Here is a 24428-nt window from a genome sequence, read left to right as displayed (position 1 = left end):
TGTCATTAGGGGGGGGGAGGCTCGTTGGTCGCGAGGTTGCACGATCGCCAGTTCATCCGTGTTTTCCCGTTACGTGAGTAATCAGTGTCAGTGTGGAGCGTTTTCACTGTGCGGGCTGAGGAGACGATTTTTCTCACGCACTTGTTTACAAACTTGTTTGTATGTAATCTATAGACGTCTAAATCCTTTTATTAATAAATGTTTCTCTTTCTTACTACATTTCACTCTGCTCTACAATAACCAGACAACACACATTCAATCACACAGTACAAGATCAGGGCTTGAGTTGAATAATAATAATACTTGATAATAATTTCAAGTAATACTTTGAAAAAAATACCGAGTAATGGAGGAGGGAATCCAGAAAACAGAGAAGGAGGGGGCTGGGAAGAGGGAAGTGCTGTGTACATGTCCTTAAGCAGTTCGCGTGTTCACACTGTTCAGTATGATAACAGATGGATTGTTCTTGTTCCTATTTAACGAAAGCAAACTTCTTATCCCGTGCTCATTAAACATTTCCTGCATACTTATCGCTTCTTGAAAGAGTTCTCGCTGCGCTTGTACAGTTGAGTGGGAATTTTTTTTTTTTCAGCTCACGCAACATGTAGAGAAACGACCCGATTCTCGACTGTGGAGATTTGAACTCCGACTCCAAGTTGCATATAAAATAGGCATACAGCTATAGGTTTGAGATAATCATACCATCCGGGCTGGGTAAGTGCACACGTACCGGGAAGACCTGACTGCGTTGGTCATGTTTGTGAACGTGCTCACCTTCTGGTGGCTTGACTCACTCACTAACCTACTGTTGTTAACAGGCCTTCAGTGTTTACCCGGTAACAAAGTCAGTAGAGTCAAGTGATGAAGCAGATATTTTTCTCAGCTTGAGGTGCGAGGAAGATCTTTACTCAGACGATCACAAGACCATCTCTATCTCACAAGGAGTGGTAGTGTCACGCTGATGTGCTACTTGCAGGTGATTGTGAAATATACAGCGGTAATTACCGATGGAACGTGTGGTGCTTGTAGTTTGATACGAAAACTTCCTACTGTCCGTCACTCCTTCCAAAGTAGTGTATTAGTCATACGCGCTTATCATCGATGAGTTAGGGTTCAGCGGTGTGACTGAGTCTGGAGCAACAAGAGAAAGGTGCGAGAGTATACCCGGGGTACACCTGACGGCCACCACAACTTGCTGCTTGAAGCAGTTTTCGTCTACAATGGGTGACGATGCGGTCAACTCTACTGCAGTCCAGTTCAACAGGTAAATTAACCTGTTTGATTGTATTTGAACGGCTTTACGCGATAGTCTTTACTGTGGAAAAGTATGTAAGGTTGTCATAGGGTTAACCACCACATAACACAAGTTCAATTGGTCTTTTTACTATATTACGATGAAATTACTACACGTGGTTCTTTCAGTTACATATCCTTCAGTTTGTTAACTGCTGTATAGTTATTATGCTTTCTCTAAAAACATATATAAGCAGGCGCACACACACACACAAGATAAAGTCTAATGAAATATAAAGTGTGGTTGGTGATCGTTGCTCCGTGACGTTTTATTTTCTCCGTTCTGTGATACCGGCTGCTCTTCGTGTGAAAATGGCGAGGACAACATAGTGAGACGGTCCCGACGACCGACAAACAGATCACAGTACAGTAAGAGAGAGAGAGTGAAGGAACGCGGAAAAGAGAACAGAGCGAGTCACGTGGTCTTATCCGTTGCTGAAAATGAAGTCAGCCTGTCAATGGGTATCAAGAGCGCAAACTGTTTTCCTGTTTCGCTACATGATTAAGCTTGAGGAAAAAAAAGGCGATAAAATGAAAGTTAATAAAATCCCAGCTAGTCATACATATAACTATAGTGCAAGTTATCCTTGTTATTTATAAATTATAGCTTGAATTGTACTATACTAGAACATAATAAAATTATAGCTAGTTTTTACACATAAACCATAATTATACTACACTAAAATATAAACTCAGCTAGTTGCATATAAAGCATGTGTTACACAATACACTAAAATATAAATAATAGATACTAAAATCATAGCAAGCTAGATATAAACCATAGAGTAAATTAGACTATGCTAACATATAAATAATATAATCCCAGCTAGTTATCTATATTGAAGACTATAGTGTAAGTTATACTATACTAAAATATAAACAATATTATTCATTTTTCCGTGACCTTGCGCTTATTGTTAGACCAAACTTTCCTTACAGCTTTCTATGAGGGCGAAGCTCATCTCCTTTCCCTCTCAACCCTATTTAGTCCAGTCCTGTAAGTAGTCAAGTATCATTCCCTCAGCATGGTTAGCTGGGAAAATACGCTGCTTCCCTGGGTATCGAACCGGCTAGTGAGCACGTCTTTCGTGTTCTTACGTATCCACTTGGTTGTCCACTTCCATATAACTTAGTTAATTTAGCTTTGAAAACTGTTTTCCAATCAGAAGCTCCGACATGGACAGGCTGCTCTGATCACGATTTGGCCATGGTATCTTCTGTACCAATCACTGGGGTACTTTTCCTTTTTCTTTATCTTAATAATTCGCATGTCCATCCACAGGGACGCCATACTGAAAGAGCTCAACGACAAGGGTTACTGCGTCATTCCGGACGTTTTGACGTCAGATGAATGTGACGTGTACATTGGGAAGTACCGCGATTGGCTGGCGACCTTTGGCGAAGACGAAGCTCCTTTTCAACGACATTCTATCATCCAGTCTTATCGCGTTGGTCATCTTGAGCCCACGTGGGAGGTGCGCCTGAAAGCAAAGAGTGTCTTCCAGGTAAACACAAGCTCAGAGGAATGTCACTGAGAAAGTTATCAAGAAGATGGCGGACGAAGACCGTTGTTTTTTCCCCCCGACTTGGCCATCTTTAGAGCAACTATTCTTCTCTTAGATATGACGTCTTTTTCTGCTTAAAGTGACGTGGAGCAAATGACGCACACAAGACGTCACACACCATTCATACACGAAGCAATACAGACCTACCACAACTCACTACAAGAGATGTTGGTGTAATCTGATCAGCTACAAGTTACAAGAATGTAGCAGAGAGAAATGTCCACACATTTTACAAATTTATCCCATTTGCTCTCATGTGTTCGTTTACAATATTCTCCTGAAAAAATCATTGTTACAATCCAAAGTTTTTTGTGATACATGTGACAAATATTTTGTGTCAAACACATTTCAGACCATCTGGCAGACGGACAAGCTGTTGTCCAGTGTTGACGCCGTTGCCATCGCCGAGCCTCCAGAAAAGGAGTCGCAGGCGTTCGACACTCCGAACACAAACTGGTTTCACTTGGACCAGAGCGCCATACGAGTGGGTCTCCATGGCTACCAGGGGGCTGTGTACCTGGAGGAAACCTCTGAGACTGACTACTGCTTCAGGTATGATGTTCAAACGCCGGTCTTCGAAGTTTTCACAATGAATGAACACGCGGTGACAAGAGTTTGTTATTTGTTCACCTTTATATTCCTAGTGCTCGTGTCTTCCACACAAAAGTCAGTACAGTTTGTCAAAGAGACATGTTCCTACACATCTCCGAGTACAACAAATATCCTGCAAACATTTCTATATTAAAAGACAGTATCACATATTATCACGACACTAAGAATTACTGGAAAGCGGCACGTGACAAGAAAATCGAAGACACTATTTTGTAAACAAATGTACTTTCTTTCTTAGTCTCACCATCGAGTTGGTTACGGTTGCATCGTATGTGAAAGAAGAAATCATTTATCAAGCAATCATTTGAAAACAAGGTAGCTCTTAGATAAAGTTTTCTATTTTTATACCACGAACTCCGCTAGTGAACTTTGGCGAATACCGAATGCGGAGACAAGACAGTTGTCCTTAGTCCACTTGTTGCTCCGAGGGCAACTACTAATTCTTGCTTCTTAACTATGGCCCATAGTAGGTATTACTGTACCACTGTAAGCCTTACATCGATGTCTTTGGTATGAGCAAACAAGGAGTTTTTGTGGACGATTCTCCCCGCCCCCAACACGATCTACAATTCTGTGTATTTCAGAGTTCTCGTGGGATCTCATAAGCAGTACGACAGTTTCTATGACCGAGATGAGGCAGTGGCCAGAAAAAGCATTAAACTTGATTACTACAAACTTAATAACAACGATGTGGCGTGGTACCAACAGCATGATTGCTACCCCAGTAAAGTACCCGTCCCTAAGGGCGGCATGGTCGTCTGGGATTCAAGACTTGTACATGACAACTGCAGGTGTGTTCATTTACGTGTTTAGTGCGCATGTAACTCCAGTTTACAAAAAAACATCTAAATACTATTTGTATTTCTTCAAAATTTGAGGCAGGGTAATCCGTTTTATGGAAATTTAAAATAGGTGGCTTCAGATTTATTTTTTTTTTTGTAATAGTTTAATAAGGAGGGTTATAGGCTGTTTACGCCATACTTTTTGCAATATTTCTTAAAGTTTTCATATGATTGTTTATACAATTTTGTAAATGTGTGATTTAAAACTTTTCTAATTTATCAGTCAGTTTGAAGATGGTTCATTTTATTGCAGAACACATACATGTGCACATAATCTATAAGAAAAGTGATCGGAATATATTTACTACTGTAAAGACAATACTGACAGCTTTTGCACATTTAACAATGACGTGGTGTACTTCATGTCGAGTTATACATGAACTCAGTTGCCATATAGTTTAAAGTTATAAGTACTGCGTGTTGCTATGTGTGTTGCTAGGCCAGAAGAGGGCCGCCCCAACAAGGACAGGTGGCGCTTCGTCGTCTTCGTGTGCATGACGCCGGCCCGATGGGCGAGGAAGAAGGACCTGCAACTGAAGCGCGAGGCCTACAAGAAGCTACTGATGACGTCACATTGGCCAAGCCAGGGCATCACTTTTTTCGAAGAGCGCCCCCTGCACATTGAGGAAGGGCACCGCATTAAAAAACTACCCGGGGTGGCGAGGTCACACGAGGCCAAGCTACTCGCCGGTGTTGAGGAGTATGATTTTGAGGATGGGAGGCCAAACGGGCCTGACTGGGAACCCCAGTGGCGTGAGCAGTGATCACTGAAAGCCACAAGCAGCCCCACCAATGCTTTGTCCAACCCTCTCAAAATTTGAGAAACCGATAATAAATGGACAAAGCTCTGTTATTCTAAATTACTCGTGTTGTAAACGCTTAATATCAAAACTGTAAAGTAAACAAATTTAGAACTTTTGTCTAAAAAGTACTTGAATCTGTTCAAACTTGGTCCCGAGCTAGCTGGTTCATGAAAGTAGTCATGTGCACATAACAAAACAGACAAAAGAAAATCACTCTAATTACAAGCTTTTTATTCTTGATCTTGGACATAGCATTTGACAGAGTACTGGTGTGTGGGTCATCTATCTAATATCAGTGAGTTGTAAAATGTTTCCTATTCAGTCCCAATTGTTTTCCACTACATTGCTGCACTGTCTAAAAAAAGGAGAGAGAACCTATGGATAATAATGCGATGTTTGTTTATTTTAAAAGACTACCATTTTGTCCATATATTTCCCCTACGCCTCAGTGAAAAGTCGTTGCAGCCTTGGGTAATTTTCACAATAATAACACAGTGACAGGTCATTGTACTAGCATGCTCTATACTTGACATATGTGTCTTCATGTGTCAGCCTTTGTTTACATTTAATAACATGACCCTAGGCTACAGAGAGTAACCAGAAAATCTAAATATTGTAAATGCAAATTTTAATGCTTCTTTCCGAAAACTACTTTAAGAAATATTTTCTTAATCATTTGTGAATACATTTTTAGATCAAAATGAAGTCTCTTAGTTCACAATTTTTTTAACAGCATGAGTAATGTGCACTGCATAAGAGCCATCACCTACAAAAGTTCGACCACCACATCACAGACAAACACACAGCAACCCTTTGGTACTGTCAAATTTACTAGTACTTTACACATATGATCCTGGGGGATGAAGCCATAGTAAATAAGAAATTTACAACTATTTTCATCTAAATGCAATAATTAAATGCATAATTAAATTGTTTAATTTTTCATGGTGATCTGTAGCATCAACCCGGCAATGTTTTATTTCTTTATAATGCTACAAATTAATGATAGCATGTAAATACAATGAGAAAATAACACCTTTCTTTCAAGTTTGCACCAACGTATTACAACGTTCACATTTATCTACATTGAGGGGTATGTACACCTCTGCACTACAAAGCAAATTATACAAGTTGGTGACTCAAGTTCAAGAGAGGTGTAGCACTGAGCAAGATACACAGGATATAAATTACACAAGTTGGTAACAAACAAATATAATAAGAAATGTGTACAACAAGTGCAAGAGACACGCAACATTGCCAGGATTTGTGTTGACTCTACTGTGGATGTTGTAAAGGCTGGAATCTTGATCTCTGCTTCCTGCCTTGCAACAGTATGTGCAGTTTCAAACCCTCTATCTATCTATGCAAGGACCAAAACGTTGGGAAGAAGATTCGCCAAATAGCCCCTCTCCTGTGTCATATGACCGCTCCATCCCTTTGAAACAAAAGAAATATGTCTCTGTGGCGTAACTGTTAAAACTACTTTATGGTTTTGTGGTGTTGATAATTAGACCATGGTTCTGCACTTGCAGCAGGATTTGAGGCAACCAATAACAAATTTCAAAGCAATCAATTATCGACACCACAAGATTCCACGAGACTGCGAGAATTGCTGTGGCAGGCTGTTTCTGATGTATTGTCTTTCAGGCTAAAACATGTGATAAGAGTTGAAAAGAAAACCAATTGTTTCATGGAAAACATAACTTGCAGTTGCCTGTTGAAACACAAACATTTGTATGCAAGATATTGTAGTAAGGTGTACAGTCTCATGTGCATTAATGTTAACATTGCAGACTGAAAAGGATTGAGTGCACATATTTTATCTGAGGGCATGTAAGGCAGAACAAAGTCAAGGACAGCTGCAAGCCTAGTAGTTGTTCATGCCAGTAAAGTACATCATTATCTTTCAGGCATGCTGTTTGTCAGCTCTTTAAAGAGGCGATTGACTTCATCTCTTAGAAAGTTTTCTTTATCAGCGTTCAGTCCATTAAACTGACATTCAGTCTCGCTGTAGGTGCCACACTCATCTTGTTCTAGTCAGTTCACAGTTGGTGTCTGCAGATCAGGTTGGTAATCTGTGAGTTGTGGAAATGTGGGTTGTGTTCAGCTGTAAATTCAGAGTTCTTTTTCTGGTTACGGTTTTGATACCTTTCATAGTGATTTGTGTCTATAGAATCTGAAGTGTTATAAGGTCTAACATACGTGTAGGCTTCCAGCTTGGATTATTTGTATCAAATATATAAGTTGGTTTACCTGATAGGTAAAGGAAAATACAAGCGAGTTGACATTCTCATAAGCAGAATCATCAGAAGCCATCAAAAATATGGGCATACCACACAAGCTTCTTATTACTATCATCAATGACTGCCATTCTGCAGGTGTACTTAATAAACCCAAGCATTATTGTATTCAAACAAATTTAATCTACTTGTTTTCATTACCGAGAAGGACGAGCACAGCTGTGTGATTGGAGCAACAAGAGAAAAGTGCGAGGGTAGACCCGGGGTACACTTGACGACCACCACAACTTGCTGCTTGAAGTAGATTCCGTCTACAATGGCTGACGATGCGATTAATACTGCCGCAGCCAAGTTCAACAGGTAAAAGATGTTTGTACTTGAAGGGATCTACATCATTTACTGTGGAAAAGTATGTAATGTAAGCTTGTCACAAGGACAACCATCACACAGCACACGTTTCTTGCCTACTGGTACAGTTGGTCTTTTGGCTCCATTGCGATGAAATTATTACTCACGGCTTTTCAGTTGCATATCCTACAATAGTCTGTTAACGATTGAATGGTTAGAACACATGTAAGACAAGTGCATCATCATGATCGTTATTATTCCTTCCCTAAAATGCACAATGTCGTCATAATAAACAATGCTAATATGTGTTCCTGTAGTAAATAGTAATCATTGCAGATTTAACACTTTAGACATATTAACAAAAATATTTAGTAAACAGGGGTTAGTGATCAGCAGCAGCAGCAACAACAACAAAAAAGCAATCGTAACTTAAGTTTATTCACTGGAACCTAGTAATCTAGAGTGGAAATTTCATAGATCCAATAATTTTGCACTTGCATATACAATCCAACATCAAAAGAAAAGAGAGGATCAAAACAAAGGTAAATACAAACGCTTTGATTCAAAACTGATATTCAAAAGGAAATACGACAACAACACTAAACAATATCAAGACCTCTCCGCATGTTGGGCTAAGGGACATAACCCTCACTTTTCAGGCCTCTACATACTGTACAGTGTCATCTTATTTCTACAGAAGTTCTTCTTTTCCTTTTTTTCTTTTCCATCGATACTAATTCTATTTTTCCATCCACAGAGACGCCATCATGAAAGAGCTCAACGACAAGGGTTACTGCGTCATTCCGGACGTTTTGACGTCAGAAGAATGTGACGTGTACACTGGGAAGTACCGCGATTGGCTGGCGACCTTTGGCGCAGACGAGGCTCCTGACCAACGATATTCTCTCATCACGTCTTATCGCGTTGGTCATCTTGAGCCCTCGTGGGAGTGCGCCTGAAAGCAAAGAGTGTCTTCCAGGTAAACCTCATTTGGCTCGGTTCCTGCTTCTCACCTCTAAATGTGTGCGAGCCTCAGCCAAGGGGCAAAAATCGTCTCATGAATTTAACAAATAAAACAAAATTAGGATTGTTGTTTTCACAAGTCCCTCGTTGACTTGCTAGCTTGTTTAGTCGGCCATTTAAACGTCTGTCCCTTAACTGTTTGGTGGAGCGCAGCTATTACAGCCGGACACTTAAACCTTAAAGGTTTACCTCTTCAAAAAAAGTCCAGCACAAGAGGGGAGTAATAGACATAAAACAAATAATTTACCTTCACCTTCATGAGTACTTGGCATTTTATTATTATTTTCTGTCTTCATATAGCCGCGTTGGCAGAAGAAGTTAATGATCAGTGAAACAGCGATGTTGCTGTAATAAGATCAGCTACAAGTTACAAAAAAGTAGCAGTGGGAAATGTTCCATTATAACAAGTTGTTGTTGTTGTTTTTTTTTAATACAAATTTAACCCATTTGCCCCCATTCGTCAGCTGAGAAAAAATCATTGTCACAACTAAACGGTGATTTTTTAATTAACATAAATTTTTTGTTTTCCTGAGTCAATAAGTTAAATAAACAAATTGCATACAATGCTCCTTCATTCGCCGTGCTTCTTCGGCATGCAATCGAACTTTGTGATATAATTATATGACAAATATTTTGCGTCAAACACATTTCAGACCATCTGGCAGACGGACAAGCTGTTGTCCAGTGTTGACGGCATTGCCATCGCCGAGCCTCCAGAAAAGAAGTCGCAGGAGTTCCACACTCCGAACACAAACTGGTTTCACTTGGACCAGAGCGCCATGCGAGTGGGTTTCCATGGCTACCAGGGGGCTGTGTACCTGGAGGAAGCCTCTGAGAATGATTACTGCTTCAGGTATGATGTTCAAACGCCGGTCTTCACAGTTTTCACACTGAACGAACAAAATTGCTATACAACCCCAACGTGGTCTACAAATGTCTATATTTCAGAGTTCTCGTGGGATCTCCTAAGCTGTACGAGAGTTTCTATGACCGAGATGAGATAGAGGCAGAAGCCAAGAAAAGCAATGAACTTGGCCACTACATGCTTAGTAACAACGATGTGGCGTGGTACCACCAGCATGGCTGCTACCCTCGTAAAGTACCCGTCCCTAAGGGCGGCATGGTCGTCTGGGATGCAAGACTTGTACATGACAACTGCAGGTGTGTTTATTTACACCTCTTTGACAAGTTTAGTGTGCACGTAATTCCCGTTTACGATAAAACATCTAACTATTTTTTGTAGTTCTTGAAAATTTGAGGCAGGGTAATCCCTTTTCATGGAAATTTAAACTAGGTGGCTGCAGATTCATCTTTTATTGTAATATTTTAATAAGGAGGGGTAGAGGATGTTTATGACACTTTTTGCAACATTTCTTTAAGTTTTCATCTGATTGTTTATGCATTTTGGTAAATAACTTTTCTAATATATCAGTCAGGATGAGAATGGTTCATTTTATTGCAGAAGATATGCATATGCACAACATCTATGCAAATTGTTACATAGATATCTTTACTATTGTAAAGACACCACTGACAGTTTTTACACATTTAACATCGATGTGGCGTAATTCGTGTTGTGTTATACTCGAACTCAATAAAACAGTAATTACGTAAAAAGAAAGTTTCTGCTGCATCTAGTTTAAATTTCCATAAAGAGGAATGGATACTTCTTGACTACAAATACTATACATGCCTCCTTTAAAAGGCAGTCATCTATTCTTCTGAACCATCCAAGGGTCAATAGAGTAACAAACTTGATTTCAGATGGTCAAATACATTGCGAAGTCTTTCAGTGGTTTAAAAACGACTCGGATCGTATCAGGTTCAGACGGGAATGGTTTACTGATTAAAACACGGCTAAATGTTTTGCTTTTAAGACAGTAGTCTGGGTCATTAAATAAACGTCTGTGTATATATATATATCAAATATATATTTTTATGTCACGTTACGTTATTGTATGCTTCAGTGATATGATCAAGTGATAGCACATTGTCCCTTGAGTGTTCAGAGCAAACATTCCTCGACTGGAAATGATACTTCTTGGTATGGTAAGGAATGTGTACATTTACTCCTGTTTGTATCGTCTGTACATAAGACATTAAGCACACCGTCATTATCATGTCATGTGTTATGAGTGTGTTATGTGTGTTACTATGTGTGTTGCTAGGCCAGAAGAGGGCCGCCCCAACAAGGACAGGTGGCGCTTCGTCGTCTTCGTGTGCATGACGCCGGCCCGATGGGCGAGGAAGAAGGACCTGCAACTCAAGCGCGAGGCCTACGAGAAGCTAATGATGACGTCACATTGGCCCAGCCAGGGGATTGCGTTAAAAAAAAAGCGCCTCGCGCACCTTGAGGAAGAGCACCGCATTGAAAAACTACCCGGGGTGGCGAGGTCACACGAGGCCAAGCTACTCGCCGGTGTTGAGGAGTATGATTTTGAGGATGGGAGGCCAAACGGGCCTGACTGGGAACCCCAGTGGAGTGAGCTGTGATCCCTCAAAGCCACAAGCAGCCCCACCAATGCTTTGTCCAAACCTCTCAAAATTTGATAAACCGTTATTAAATGGACAAAGCTCTGTTATTCTAAATTACTCGTGTTGTAAACGCTTTGGGTTCTCAAGCCTCACCAAGTCTTAATAACTTTTAAATAATAACGATTTCCATAATGGTAAATCTAGCAATTTTTATACACACATGGACGTAACTTTTTGATGACTTTCTGCATTAGACAACACTGCAAACATTTAGCGGGGTCACCCTGTTCTGTTTCTGATAATAGTGCACACAGATTATTGTTTTCAAAAGCATCAGGTTGCAATAATGGTGAACATCCTATCTCTGTTTCTTTACTCGGGCGATATGCGTAGTGGGGTGAAAAGTTCAATGTACTCCAGAAATGGGTCAACTATACTCGGAAGCTATGTATATTATACTAAAATTCAGACATTTGTGCTCTTTGGATAATAAACAAAATGCTCTGTCATCTCGCTTATTCCTCCTGAATTGTGACTGTTGTGGAAAAACATTGCAATTACTGATGGGGAGTTATCATTGTGTTCACATTGTAAGACATTTGGCTTCTCTAAAAAGTGTGCTTGTCGAACTAGTTAGAAATAAGTGACCGCCTGAGTGATAATCGCGTGACTGTGGGACTTGATAGAGTTGTCTGCGCTTGTGCAATGACGTAGGAACCAAATATAAATAACAACGCTCCACCGCTTTGAAACAAAAGAAATGTGTCTGTGTGACGTAACCGATATAATGTACTTTAAGCTTTTGTGGTGTTTATAATTAGACCAGCGGTTCTCAACCTTTTACTTGTGACGCCCCCCTGACGAACATCCGTACGTCCGCGCCCCCCCCCCACCCCCTTAGCCAGCTGGGTCGGAGGAGGAGGGGGGGAGCCTTAGCTAACCTCGAACGCCGCGTCGAGGAAATCAATGCAATTCAACAACGGAAGAAGAAAGTTCGTATCTGCAAGAAGTATAACTGTTAATGAAATTTTACTAAAGCCAATTCTGCGGTGTTAATAAATATTATTTTATTAGACACTCACTTTGATTAATGAGAAGGTTGAGCCTGCTTGCTGTTGCATAGAGAAGCGAACCTGGGTGCGATGTTCGTACCCACTGATATTCGCAGCTCAGCCTCTGCGTCCACACGATTTCTGTATTGAGACTTCAGTGCTGCCAATGCTGAAAATCCTTGCTCACACATATAGCAAGTTGAAAATGGAAGCAGAACTTTCATTGCTTTCTCAGAAAGGAGAGGATATTCACCGTTGACGATAATCCAGAATGTTGGCACTGGTGTTGTTTGGAAGACCATTTTCAGGGATTGGTCACTCGAAAGGTCGATGAGCTGCTCCTCTTCTTCCGTGGACAACCCGCTTGTGCTAGGATCAGCCAGAAATGGATTACGAATCCAATCGTATTTAGTCACATGAGTTTCAGCAAAGTAATGCTGAAACCTTTCTTGCAGTCTGTTTAGATGGGCAATAATTACATTCTTCACCTGATCAAGATTCAAGTTGTCAGCCTTGCACTTACACAAGCACGGAAACATATCACAAATATTTTCTTGGCGTATCTTTTGCGTCCACAACGAAATTTTTCGGACGAAAGCATTCATCTTGTCAGTTGTTTGTAATATGATGGTGTCTTTCCCTTGCATAGAAGTATTCACAACGTTCAGCTTCTCAGATGGAGACAGTTTACTTTATGTAATGTGGTATCTCTGACAATGTGCATGGCGGTGTGTGGTGTGTATCTGCTTTGACTCTTGTTGTTTCTTATTTATGCGGTAGTTTTGTTCGTGCTATTAATTGTATTGCTGTAACATGTCGCGTGACGCGATCGGGCGTCGTGGGACTTATTCTCTCTCAGACACACTCGCACACACACAGACAAACTTCCACGCGCCCGATGCGAGCAACGAAACCAATAGTGGACATAAAACACGCACACGAAGTTACAATACAAAACTGAAATGTATTGGCGGTCACAGAGCGCGACGTCAAAAGATATGAAAAAAACAACAAAAAACGAGATTGCAGAGAAAAGAAAAAAAAAAACAAACAACATGGGAGAACCCCACACCTTAAAAATCAGTCCGCCCCCACAGGTCTGGACCCGCCCCTCTAAGGGCGTTCGTGAAATCCGGCGCGGCACAACTCTTTTTACGCAGTGCAGATGATCTCCCCTCCCAAGCCATTGCCTGAGACAACTCGCTGTTCACCGTCACGCACACACAGACCGTCCTCAGGACGACTCGTCTGATGCCAGGCGATGTTGACGTCACCGCACCCAGTGACCCGTCACACTCTCGCCTCTTGCTCTGCGGCTTGGTGATTGCACAGTCCGTCCTTACGACGACTTGTCTGATGGCCGCTGGTCGATGGTCCAAGTGTATCTCTCCGAGCCTGTTTAGAGCGAGTCTCTCGTAACGTTTAATCATTACACAAATAAAAAATTCCCTAAGATATAAACTCAACACATAAAGTTTCCCCAGTATGTCTGCGCACTGATCAGCCAGCCAACAACCTGCGACAAGGCGACAGCCTTTCTGATGACTTTCTGCATTAGACAACACTGCAAACATTTAGCGGGGTCACCCAGTTCTGTTTCTCCTAATAGTGCACACAGATTATTCTTTTCAAAAGCAGCAGGTTGCAATAATGGTGAACATAATATATCTGTTTACAGGGCGACTTGCGTAGTGGGGTGAAAAGTTCAATGTACTCTAGAAATGGGTCAACTATGCTAGGAAGCTGTGTATACTGTACTAAAATTCAGACATTTGTACTCTCTGGATAATAAACAAAACGCACTGTCATCTCGCTTATTCCTCCTGAATTGTGACTGTTGTGGAAATACATTGCTATCACTGATGGGGAGTTATCATTGTGTTCGCATTGTAAGACATTTGGCTTCTCTAAAAAGTGTGTTTAACGAACTAGTTAGAAATAAGTGACCGCCTGAGCGATAATCGCGTGACTGTGGGAATTGATAGAGTTGTCTGCGCTTGTGCAATGAAGTAGGAACCAAACAGAAATAACAACTCTCCACCCTTTGAAACAAAAGAAATGTGTCTGTGTGGCGTAACCGATATAATGTACTTTAAGGTTTTGTGGTGTTTATATTTAGACCATGGTTCTGCACTTGCAGCAGGGTTTGAGGCAACCAATAACAAATTTCAAAGCAATCAACAATCGACACCACACGATTCAACGAGACTGCGAGTATTGTTGTGAAGGCTGTTTCTGATGTATTGTCTTTCAGGCCAAAACATGTAACAAGCGTTGAAGTAAAATATCAATGGTTTCATGCAAAACATAACTTGTAGTTTCCTGTTGAAACACAAAAAAATGTATACAAGATATTGTAGTGGGATATTCAGTCTCATGTGCATTAATGCTTCTATTGTAAACTGAGAAGGAGTGCAGATATTTTATCTGAGTGCAGATCAAAGTCAAGGACAGCTGCCCAAGCCTAGAAGTTATTCATGCCAGTAAAGTACATCATTATCATTCAGGCATGCTGTTTGTCAGTTCTATAAAAAGGCGATTGACTTCATCTCTTACCAATTCACTCCATTCAACTGAACTTCAGTCTGGCTGTAGGTTCCACACTCATCTTGTTCTAGTCAGTTCACACCTGGTGTCTGCAGATCAGGTTGGTAACCTGTGAGTTGTGAAAATGTGGGATGTGTTCAGCTGGAGATTCAGAGTGCTTTTTCTGGTTATGGTTTTGATGCCTTTCATAGAGGTTTGTGTCTACAGAATCTGAAGTTATATGGTCTAACGTAAGTGTAAGCTTCCAGCTTTGATTATTTGTACCGAAAAGGTAGGTTGATCTACCTGATAGGTAAAGGAAAATACTGGCGAGTTAATTATTAATGTCATGCTCATAAGCAGAGTCATCAGATGCCATCAAAAATATGGGCATACAACACACGCTTCTCGTTCTTTCGTTAGTTTAATGTTCTGTCTAAAATATCAAGCGGTAATTAGTGTGCGATTAGTAAAACAGATTTTATGCCATCAGTAATCTAACTTAGTCTGCAGTCAACTGGCAACTTTTAATAAACCTCTGCATAACTGTATTTAAAGAACATACGTATTTATTCACTTTTCGTGTGACATAACATTACAGTATAGCCTATCATCAATGACTGCCATTAATAATGTAGTTCCATCTGCAGGTGTACTTAATAAACATAAGAATTCTTGTATTTAAACAAATATAATCTACTTGTTTTCATTATCGAGAAGGACCCGCACAGCTGTTTGATTGGAGCAACAAGAGAAAGGTGCGAGGGTAGACCCTGGGTACACTTGACGTCCACCACAACTTGCTGCTTGAAGCAGATTCCGTCTACAATGGCTGACGATGCGATTAATACTGCCGCAGCCAAGTTCAACAGGTAAAAGATGTTTGTACTTGAATGGATTTACATCCTTTACTGTGTAAAGTATGTAATGTAAGCTTGTCACAAGGACAACCATCACACAGCACACGTTCCTTGCCTACTGGTACAGTTGGTCCTTTGGCTTCATTGCGATGAAATTGTAACCGGACTGACCGGCAGCTATCGCTAACACCCTAACGCCAAATCAGTCCGTTCCTCTTTGTCGCTCCAGGGAAGAGGACGGAAGTTCCCTAGGAGAATTTTCCTGTCCACAAAATTCTGGCTCTCTTTAGTCGGGTGCGTCGCCTAGTTCTTACGTGCCTCGCGTTGTGTTCTTTCTCTTCTATACCTATTTCCATACGCACCCGAGCTACAGCCGACCTAGGAGCCCACAAAAGACCCTGCTTTACCTACTGACTACACGTAAAGTGTCTTTTCAGTCGGTGCGTCAGTTCCGCCGGACCTTCTCGTGTGTTCTTCGCTTCTGCTGTGTCACGACTACATACACAGGGACAGTACACACCGAAAGGACATGAAGATAAAAGATAAATACATAAAGGACTTAAAGACATAAATTTTTTACAGCATATATACATCTACCAACAAAACAACTACCAAACTTATACTAGCCTACCTACCTATTGAGAACCTAACACCTAGCTCAACTCCCAAGGGAGGGAAAAGGAGAGAGACTGAGTGTAGCGAGCTGCTATTTCCAGCGGACCAGATGCATTTCAGCGCCTTGGTGCTTCTCGCTAAGTCAGTCTCCAAACGTTCTAACTGCCATACCAGCAGGATCAATTCTCGTATCCAGAGAAAAAGGCGCGGGCGCTGCTGTACGCCCGCATTTTGTACAGGGCAGCTTGGGTACTACGTCACCCGCTGTTGCTGCCCGTCTCGCGCTGCGCGCCGCTCGCGCGACCACGCGTGGGGTGGAAGGGGGTGTGGGGTGGAGGGACTAGGCCTAAACAGCGCTCCCGCTACAAGATTATTACTCATGGCTTTTCAGTTGCATATCCTATAATAGTCTGTTGAACGATTGCATGGTTAAACACATGCAAGACAAGTGCATCATCATCATGTTCTTTATTATTCCTTCACTAAAGTGTACAATGTCCTTATAATAAACAATGCTAATATGTGTTCCTGTAGTAAAAGCTAATCACTGCAGATTTCACACTGTAGACATATTAACCAAAATGTTTAGCAAACAAGGGTTAGTGATCAGCAGCAGCAACAACAACAAAAAAGCAATTGTACCTTGAGCTGATTCGCTGCAATCCTAATTAAGGTCTCTACCAAAGCGAGTAAAGTAATCCAGAGCGGAAATCTCATACATCCCATAATTTGCACTTGCACCAACAATTTAACATCAAAAGAAAAAAGAGAGGATCAAAACAAAGGTAAACACAAACGTTTTGATTCAGAACTGATATTCAAAAGGAAATACGACAACCACACAAAACAAAATCAAGACCTCTCCGCATGTTGGACTAAGGGACATAACCCTCACTTTTCAGGCCTCTACATACTGTACAGTGTCATCTTATTTCTACAGAAGTTCTTCGTTTCTCTTTTTCTTTGTCATCGATACTAATTCTATTTTTCCATCCACAGGGACGCCATCATGAAAGAGCTCAACGACAAGGGTTACTCCGTCATTCCCGACGTTTTGACGTCAGAAGAATGTGACGTGTACATTGGGAAGTACCGCGATTGGCTGGCGACCTTTGGCGCAGACGAGGCTCCTGACCAACTAGATTCCATCATCCGATCTTATCGCGTTGGTCATCTTGAGCAAACTTGGGAGGTGCGCCTGAAAGCAAAGAGTGTCTTCCAGGTAAACCTCATTTTAATCGGTTCCTGCTTCTCACCTCTGAATGAGTGAAAAAAAAAAGGGTTCATGAATTTAAACAAATAAAATTAGGATTGTTGGTTTCACAACTCCTTCGTTGACTTACTCGCTTGTTTTTATGCTTCCATCCCACTCTCCCCAGCCTCTCGACGTGAAAAAGGCACCGAATCGAGGGAATTTCTCTTCGCTTCCTATTAATTTGTGCAGATCCTGTTGCTAACTTCTTTAATTGTTTGTTTATAAGAAATCCATGGGAATATTTAGTAACATAGGGAAGAGCCGAGAATTAAAGTTAAGCGTTTACCTCGCATCCAAAAAAGTATGTCGGTAAAGGACAAGAGGGTAGTAATAGACAAAAAACATTAATTTCCACATACCTTTTACTTCAAAAGCTTTTTAATGGATCAGTGAACAATTTTGCTCTAATTAGCTACAGTTGCAGCGGGAAATGTTCCCACATTAACAAGGTTCGTTTGCTGAGAAAATATCATTGTCACAATTAAACGGTGATTTTTAATTCACATAACATTTTATTTTCGTAAATCAATCATAAGTTAAATGAACAAAGTACATACAATGCTCCTTCATTGACTGTGCTTCTTGGGCATGCAACCAAACTTTGTGATATAATTATATGACAAATATTTTGCGTCAAACACATTTCAGACCATCTGGCAGACGGACAAGCTGTTGTCCAGTGTTGACGCCGCATTGCCATCGCCGAGCCTCCAGAAAAGAAGTCGCAGGCGTTCAACACTCCGAACACAAACTGGTTTCACTTGGACCAGAGCGCCATACGAGTGGGTCTCCATGGCTACCAGGGGGCTGTGTACCTGGAGGAAACCTCTGAGACTGATTACTGCTTCAGGTATGATGTTCAAACGTTGGTCATCGAAGTTTTCACACTGAACGAACGGTGACAAGGGTTTGTCATTTGTTCACCTTTATATTCCTAGAGCTCTTGTCTTTCACACACAAGTCAGTAGAGTTTGTCAAAGAGACATGTTCCTACAAATCTCCGAGTACAACCCACATCTTGCAAGCATTACTAAATTAAAAGACAGTATCCCATATCATCACGACACTAAGGATTACTGTAAAGCAAACCATGGAAGCCGTGGAGTAGTGCAGGCATTATCACGACACAATGACACTTCAGGCATTACTATGACACTGTGGAACAGTGAAGGTGTTACAGAATGGCAGCCTGCAAGCAAAACCATGACAGCACGGCACTGTCAGGAACTGACCAATGAGAATACTATAGAAAAGAAGAGATAGAAATGGAAAATCCTTATCGGTCACACTGTGGTAGGTTAACAGTTCTCGCACGTTATCTGCACTCATTTGTACCGGCTGAACTCCAGATGCACAGTCAACTCATGGATAGGACACATTTAGAAACGACATGGTCTTACCCCTTGCTACCATTCCGGAGCAAACCTTTTTTATGTATATCTTTTTTATTTACTTTTATGCTCGTCTCTTTGTTTTGATATTTTGAGTGACAGTTGTCCTTGAGTTCTACTTGTTGCCCTCAGGGCAACGATTTTTTTTTGCTTCCCGACTATGGCCCATTGTAGGTATAACCATACCACTGTAAGCCTTACATTGCCTTCTTTGGTATGAGTGAACGAGGATTTTGAACAAGACGTTTTTGTGAAAATTGCTATACAACCCCAACGTGGTCTACAAATGTCTATATTTCAGAGTTCTTGAGAAATCTCATAAGCAGTTTGAGAGTTTCTATACCCGAGATGGCATAGAGGCACAAGCCAAGAAGAGCAATGAACTTGGCTACTTAACATTTAATAACGACGATGTGGCGTGGTACCAACAGCATGGCTGCTACCCTCGTAAAGTACCCGTCCCTAAGGGCGGCATGGTCGTCTGGGATTCAAGACTTGTACATGACAACTGCAGGTGTGTTTATTTACGTGTTTAGTGCGCATGTAACTCCAGTTTAGGACTAAAAACACATATTATTTGTATTTCTTCAAAATTTGAGGGAGGGTAATCCCTTTTTATGAACTTTAAACTAGGTGGCTGCAGATTTATATTTTTTGTAAAAGTTTAATGAGAATGATTCATATGATGCAGAACACATACATGTGCACAATACCAGCATAGATATCTTTACTACTGTAAAGACACCATTGACAGCTTTTACACATTTAACATTGATGTGGGGTAATTCGTTATGTGTTGTACCCTAACTCACCAAAACAGTAATTACATAAAAAAAGAGCTGTTCTGCTGCCATCTAGTTCAAATTTCCATAAAAAAGGAATTGATACTTCATGACTATAAATTTTGAAAGAATTTCCTAAATACTGAAGGTTTTTATCGTATAATGAAAGAGACAAGAAAATGTCTTCTCGTAAGTTGAATGCTCACGTTAAGTCTTTTAGTCGTTAGAAATGACTGGGATCGTATCAGGTTCAGACGAGAATCGTTTACTGATTAAAACACTGCTAAATATTTTACTTTCAAGAGAGTATTGTCAGTCACCGAATCCACATCTCTGTATAAATAACAATTTTTATGTCCGTTGCGTTATGCTACAATGATCACGTGATTGCACGTTGTCCCTTGAGTGCTCAGAGGAAACATTCCACGACTGGCAATGATACTTTTTAGTATGGTAAGGAATGTGTACACTTACTCCTGTTTGTGTGTATCATCTGTACATAAAAACATCAACGACGGCGGCTTTATCATGTCATGTGTTATGAGCAGTGAGTGTTGCTATGTGTGTTGCTAGGCCAGAGGAGGGCCGCCCCAACAAGGACAGGTGGCGCTTCGTCGTCTTCGTGTGCATGACGCCGGCCCGATGGGCGAGGAAAGAAGGACCTGCAACTCAAGCGTGAGGCCTACGAGAAGATACTGATGACGTCACACTGGCCAAGCCAGGGCATCTCCTTTTTCGATGAGCTCCCCCTGAGCCTTGAGGAAGGGCACCGCATTGAAAAACTACCCGAGGTGGCGAGGTCACGCGAGGTCAAGCTACTCGCCGGTGCTTGAGGAGTATGATTTTGAGGATGGGAGGCCAAACGGGCCTGACTGGGAACCCCAGTGGCGTGACCAGTGATCACTCAAAGCCACAAGCAGCCCCACCAATGTCCAAACCTCTCAAAATTTGAGAAACCGATAATAAATGGACAAAGCTTTGTTATTCTACATTACTCGAGTTGAAAGCGCTTCGAGTTCTTAAGCATCACTAAGCCTTAATGACTGTTAAATAATAACGATTTCCATAATGTTAAAACTAGCAATTTTTATATACACATGGAAATAAACCTTTCTGCTGACTTTCTGCATTAGACAACACTGCAAACATTCAGCGGGGTCACCCAGTTCTGTTTCTGATAATAGTGCACACAGATTATTGTTTTCAAAAGCATCAGGTTGCAATAATAGTGAACATGATATCTCTGTTTCTTTACAAGGGCGACTTGCCTAGTGAGGTGAAAAGTTCAATGTACTCCAGAAATGGGTCAACTATGCTCGAAGCTGTGTATACTGTACTAAAATTCAGACATTTGTGCTCTCTGGATAATAAACAAAACGCACTGTCATCTCGCTTATTCCTCCTGAATTGTAACTGTTGGTGGAAATACATTGCTATCACTGATGTTGAGTTATCATTGTGTTCGCATTGTAAGACATTTGGCTTCTCTAAAAAGTGTGCTTGTCGAACTAGTTAGAAATAAGTGACCGCCTGAGTGATAATCACGTGCTGAGGGACTTGATAGAGTTGTCTGCTCTTGTGCTCTTGTTTTGTCCTACGAGAAGTAGGAAACAAACAAATATAAACAAAAATGTGTAGCCAGACGATCTTATTCTCGGACTGTGGTAGCCTTATCATCTGCAACAAGGCTGTAAGGCTAAAAAGAGATTGCGGTCATGCTCATGCCAGATAATCACACGTTCTGACCATGAACGTATATCCCAAAATAATCATAACTGCATGGGACATGTAAGTGCTCACCACACGGCGACAGCAGACAGCTTGCCTCACACTCTAAAACAGGATTGACACACACAAAGCGGATAGTGACCGACGACAGATAAATCCCACTTGTTTTCCACTGCATTGATGCACTGACTACAAAGAGGAGAGAATTTATGGATAATATTATCCGATGTTCGTTTCTTAATACTACATATATTTTTCTGTGTCCTTCACCCACGCCTCAATGAAAAGTCGTTGTAACTTTGGCTAATTTTCACAATAATAACATAGTGACAGGTCATTGTACTAGCATGCTCTATACTTGACATATGTGTCTTCATGTGTCAGCCTTTGTTTACATTTATTTGCATGACTAAATGCAAAGTTTCATGCTTCTTTTTGAAAACTATTTTGAGAAACATTTTCTTAATCATTTGTGAATACATTTTTTAATCAATGGGAAGTCTCCTAGTTCACCAATTGTTTGACAGCATGAGTAATTTGCACTGCATTAGAGCCATCACCTACAAATGTTCGACCCCCACCACACACAAACACACAACAACCCTTTGGTACTGTCAAATTTACTAATACTGATCCTGGGGGATAAAGCCATATTAAATATGGAATTTACAACCATTTCATTTAACTGCAGTGCATCTATAATCATAGCATCCCGGCAATGTTTTTATTTCTTTATTATTCTACAAATTAGTGATAGCACGAAAATACAATGAGAAAATAACACCTTTCTTGCAAGTTTTTTTTTTCAATGAATATTTGCACCAACATATTCTAGCTTTAACATTTATTCACATTGAGGGGTATGTACACCACTTCAGTACATGCAAATAGGGCAAAGATAATTAAACAGGTTCGTGAAACATGATCTTTGCTTCCTGCCTTGCAGTTTCAAACCTTCTTTCTATCTATGCAAGGACTAGGACGTTGGGAAGAAGATTAGCCAAATAGCCACTCTCCTGTGTCATACCAGCACCACACCTTTTGAAACAAAATATTTCCCTGTGGCGTAACTGATAGAATGTACTTTAAGACTTTGTGGTGTTTATATTTAGACCATGGTTCTGCACTTGCAGCAGGGTTTGAGGCAACCAATAACAAATTTCAAAGCAATTAACAATCGACACCACACGATTCCACGAGACTGCGATAATTGCTGTGGCAGGCTGTTTCTGATGTATTGTCATTCAGACCAAAACATGTAACAAGCGTTGGAGTGAAATACCAATGGTTTCATGTAAAATAAAATTTGTAGTTGTCCCTTGAGTGTTCAGAGCAAACATTCCTCGACTGGAAATGATACTCTCTAGTATGGTAAGGAATGTGTACACTTTACTCCGTTATGTATCGTCTGTACATAAGACATTAAGCACCATGGCCCGTCATTATCATTTCATGGTTAAATGAGTGTGTTATGTGTGTTGCTATGTGTGTTTCTAGGACAGAAGAGGGGCCGCCCTAACAAGGACAGATGGCGCTTCGTCGTCTTCGTGTGCATGACGCCGGCCCGATGGGCGAGGAAGAAGGACCTGCAACTGAAGCGCGAGGCCTACGAGAAGCTACTGATGACGTCACATTGGCCCAGCCAGGGGATTGCTTTTAAAAGAGAGCGCTACGTGCACCTAGAGGAAGAGCACCGCATTGAAAAACTTCCCGAGGTGGCGAGGTCACACGAGGCCAAGCTACTTGAAGAGTATGATTTTGAGGATGGGAGGCCAAACGGGCCTGACTGGGAACCCCAGTGGAGTGAGCAGTGATCACTCAAAGCCACAAGCAGCCCCACCAATGCTTTGTCCAAACCTCTCAAAATTTGATAAACCGTTATTAAATGGACAAAGCTCTGTTATTCTAAATTACTCGTGTTGTAAACGCTTTGAGTTCTCAAGCGTCACCAAGTCTTAAAGACTTTTTAATAATAACGATTTCCATAATGTTAAAACTAGCAATTTTTATACACACATGGACACATGAACGTAGCCTTTCTGCCGACTTTCTGCATTAGACAACACTGCAAACATTTAGCGGGGTCACCCAGTTCTGTTTCTGATAATAGTGCACACAGATTATTCTTTTCAAAAGCTTCAGGTTGCAATAATAGTGAACATGATATCTCTGTTTCTTTACTTGGGCGATATCCTTGTGGGGTGAAAAGTTCAATGTTCTCCAGAAATGGGTCAACTATACTCGGAAGCTGTGTATATTGTAGTAAAATTCAGACATTTGTGCTCTCTGGCTAATAAACAAAACGCACTGTCATCTCGCTTATTCCTCCTGAATTGTGACTGTTGGTGGAAATACATAGCAATCACTGATGGGGAGTTATCATTGTGTTCGCATTGTAAGATATTTGGCTTCTCTAAAAAGTGTGCTTGTCGAACTAGTTAGAAATAAGTGACCGCCTGAGCGATAATCGCGTGACTGTCGGACTTGATAGAGTTGTCTGCGCTTGTGTAATGAAGTAGGAAACAAACAGAAATAACAACGCTCCACCTCTTTAAAACAAAAGAAATGTGTCTGTGTGGCGTAACCGATATAATGTACTTTAAGGTTTTGTGGTGTTTAAATTTAGACCATGGTTCTGCCCTTGCAGTAGGGTTTGAGGCAACCAATAACAAATTTCAAAGTAATCAACAATCGACACCACACGATTGCACGAAACTGTGAGTATTGTTGTGGAAGGTTGTTTCTGATGTATTGTCTTTCAGGCTAAAACATGTGATAAGAGTTGAAGTAAAATATCAATGCTTTCATGGAAAACATAACTTGTAGTTTTCTGTTAAAACACAAAAAAAAATGTATACAAGATATTGTAGTGGGATATTCAGTCTCATGTGCATTAATGCTAATATTGTAAACTGAGAAGAGGTGCAGATATTTTATCTGAGGGCAGATCAAAGTCAAGGACAGCTGCCCAAGCCTAGTAGTTGTTCATCCCAGTAAAGTACATCATTATCATTCAGG

At 40.9% G+C, this 24428-nt stretch overlaps 2 protein-coding genes across 4 annotated transcripts in view; both read left to right on the top strand.

Moving 5' to 3' along the window:
• LOC112556286 lies at window positions 1-11650 on the top strand. 3 transcript variants are annotated; one of them, XM_025225134.1, is made up of 6 exons: window positions 1-73; window positions 593-1264; window positions 2576-2798; window positions 9380-9579; window positions 9675-9887; window positions 10895-11650. In XM_025225134.1, exons 2-6 carry the CDS (start codon window positions 1221-1223, stop codon window positions 11217-11219), a joined length of 1005 nt encoding a protein of 334 aa, XP_025080919.1. In that variant the 5' UTR covers window positions 1-73; window positions 593-1220; the 3' UTR covers window positions 11220-11650. The 3 variants fall into 3 exon arrangements, with proteins under 3 accessions (XP_025080919.1, XP_025080917.1, XP_025080920.1); XM_025225132.1 differs by having other exon boundaries at window positions 66-159; XM_025225135.1 differs by lacking the exons at window positions 1-73; window positions 9380-9579; window positions 9675-9887; window positions 10895-11650 and adding exons at window positions 75-159; window positions 3211-3410; window positions 4055-4261; window positions 4752-5305.
• Window positions 11651-14740: 3090 nt separating this feature from the next.
• The window catches only part of LOC112556284, a 33454-nt gene continuing 23766 nt past the window's right edge, over window positions 14741-24428 (top strand). The window contains 5 exon segments of the mRNA XM_025225130.1: window positions 14741-14900; window positions 15497-15651; window positions 17254-17476; window positions 18158-18199; window positions 18202-18359. Of these exon segments, the coding sequence (XP_025080915.1) occupies window positions 14763-14900; window positions 15497-15651; window positions 17254-17476; window positions 18158-18199; window positions 18202-18359 (716 nt within the window). The 5' untranslated portion in view covers window positions 14741-14762.

This window comes from Pomacea canaliculata, linkage group LG2 (assembly GCF_003073045.1).
Source record: "Pomacea canaliculata isolate SZHN2017 linkage group LG2, ASM307304v1, whole genome shotgun sequence".
NCBI classification, from domain to species: Eukaryota; Metazoa; Mollusca; class Gastropoda; order Architaenioglossa; family Ampullariidae; genus Pomacea; species Pomacea canaliculata.
This window is presented reverse-complemented; position numbering and strand designations above follow the sequence as displayed.

Excerpts from the sequence above, each read along its gene's own strand:
- LOC112556286 (XM_025225134.1), top strand. The coding sequence starts at position 1,221 with ATGGGTGACGATGCGGTCAACTCTACTGCAGTCCAGTTCAACAG. Across the intron at positions 2,799-9,379 it reads AAGCAAAGAGTGTCTTCCAG|ACCATCTGGCAGACGGACAA; the intron begins GTAAACACAAGC and ends AACACATTTCAG. Across the intron at positions 9,888-10,894 it reads CTTGTACATGACAACTGCAG|GCCAGAAGAGGGCCGCCCCA; the intron begins GTGTGTTTATTT and ends GTGTGTTGCTAG.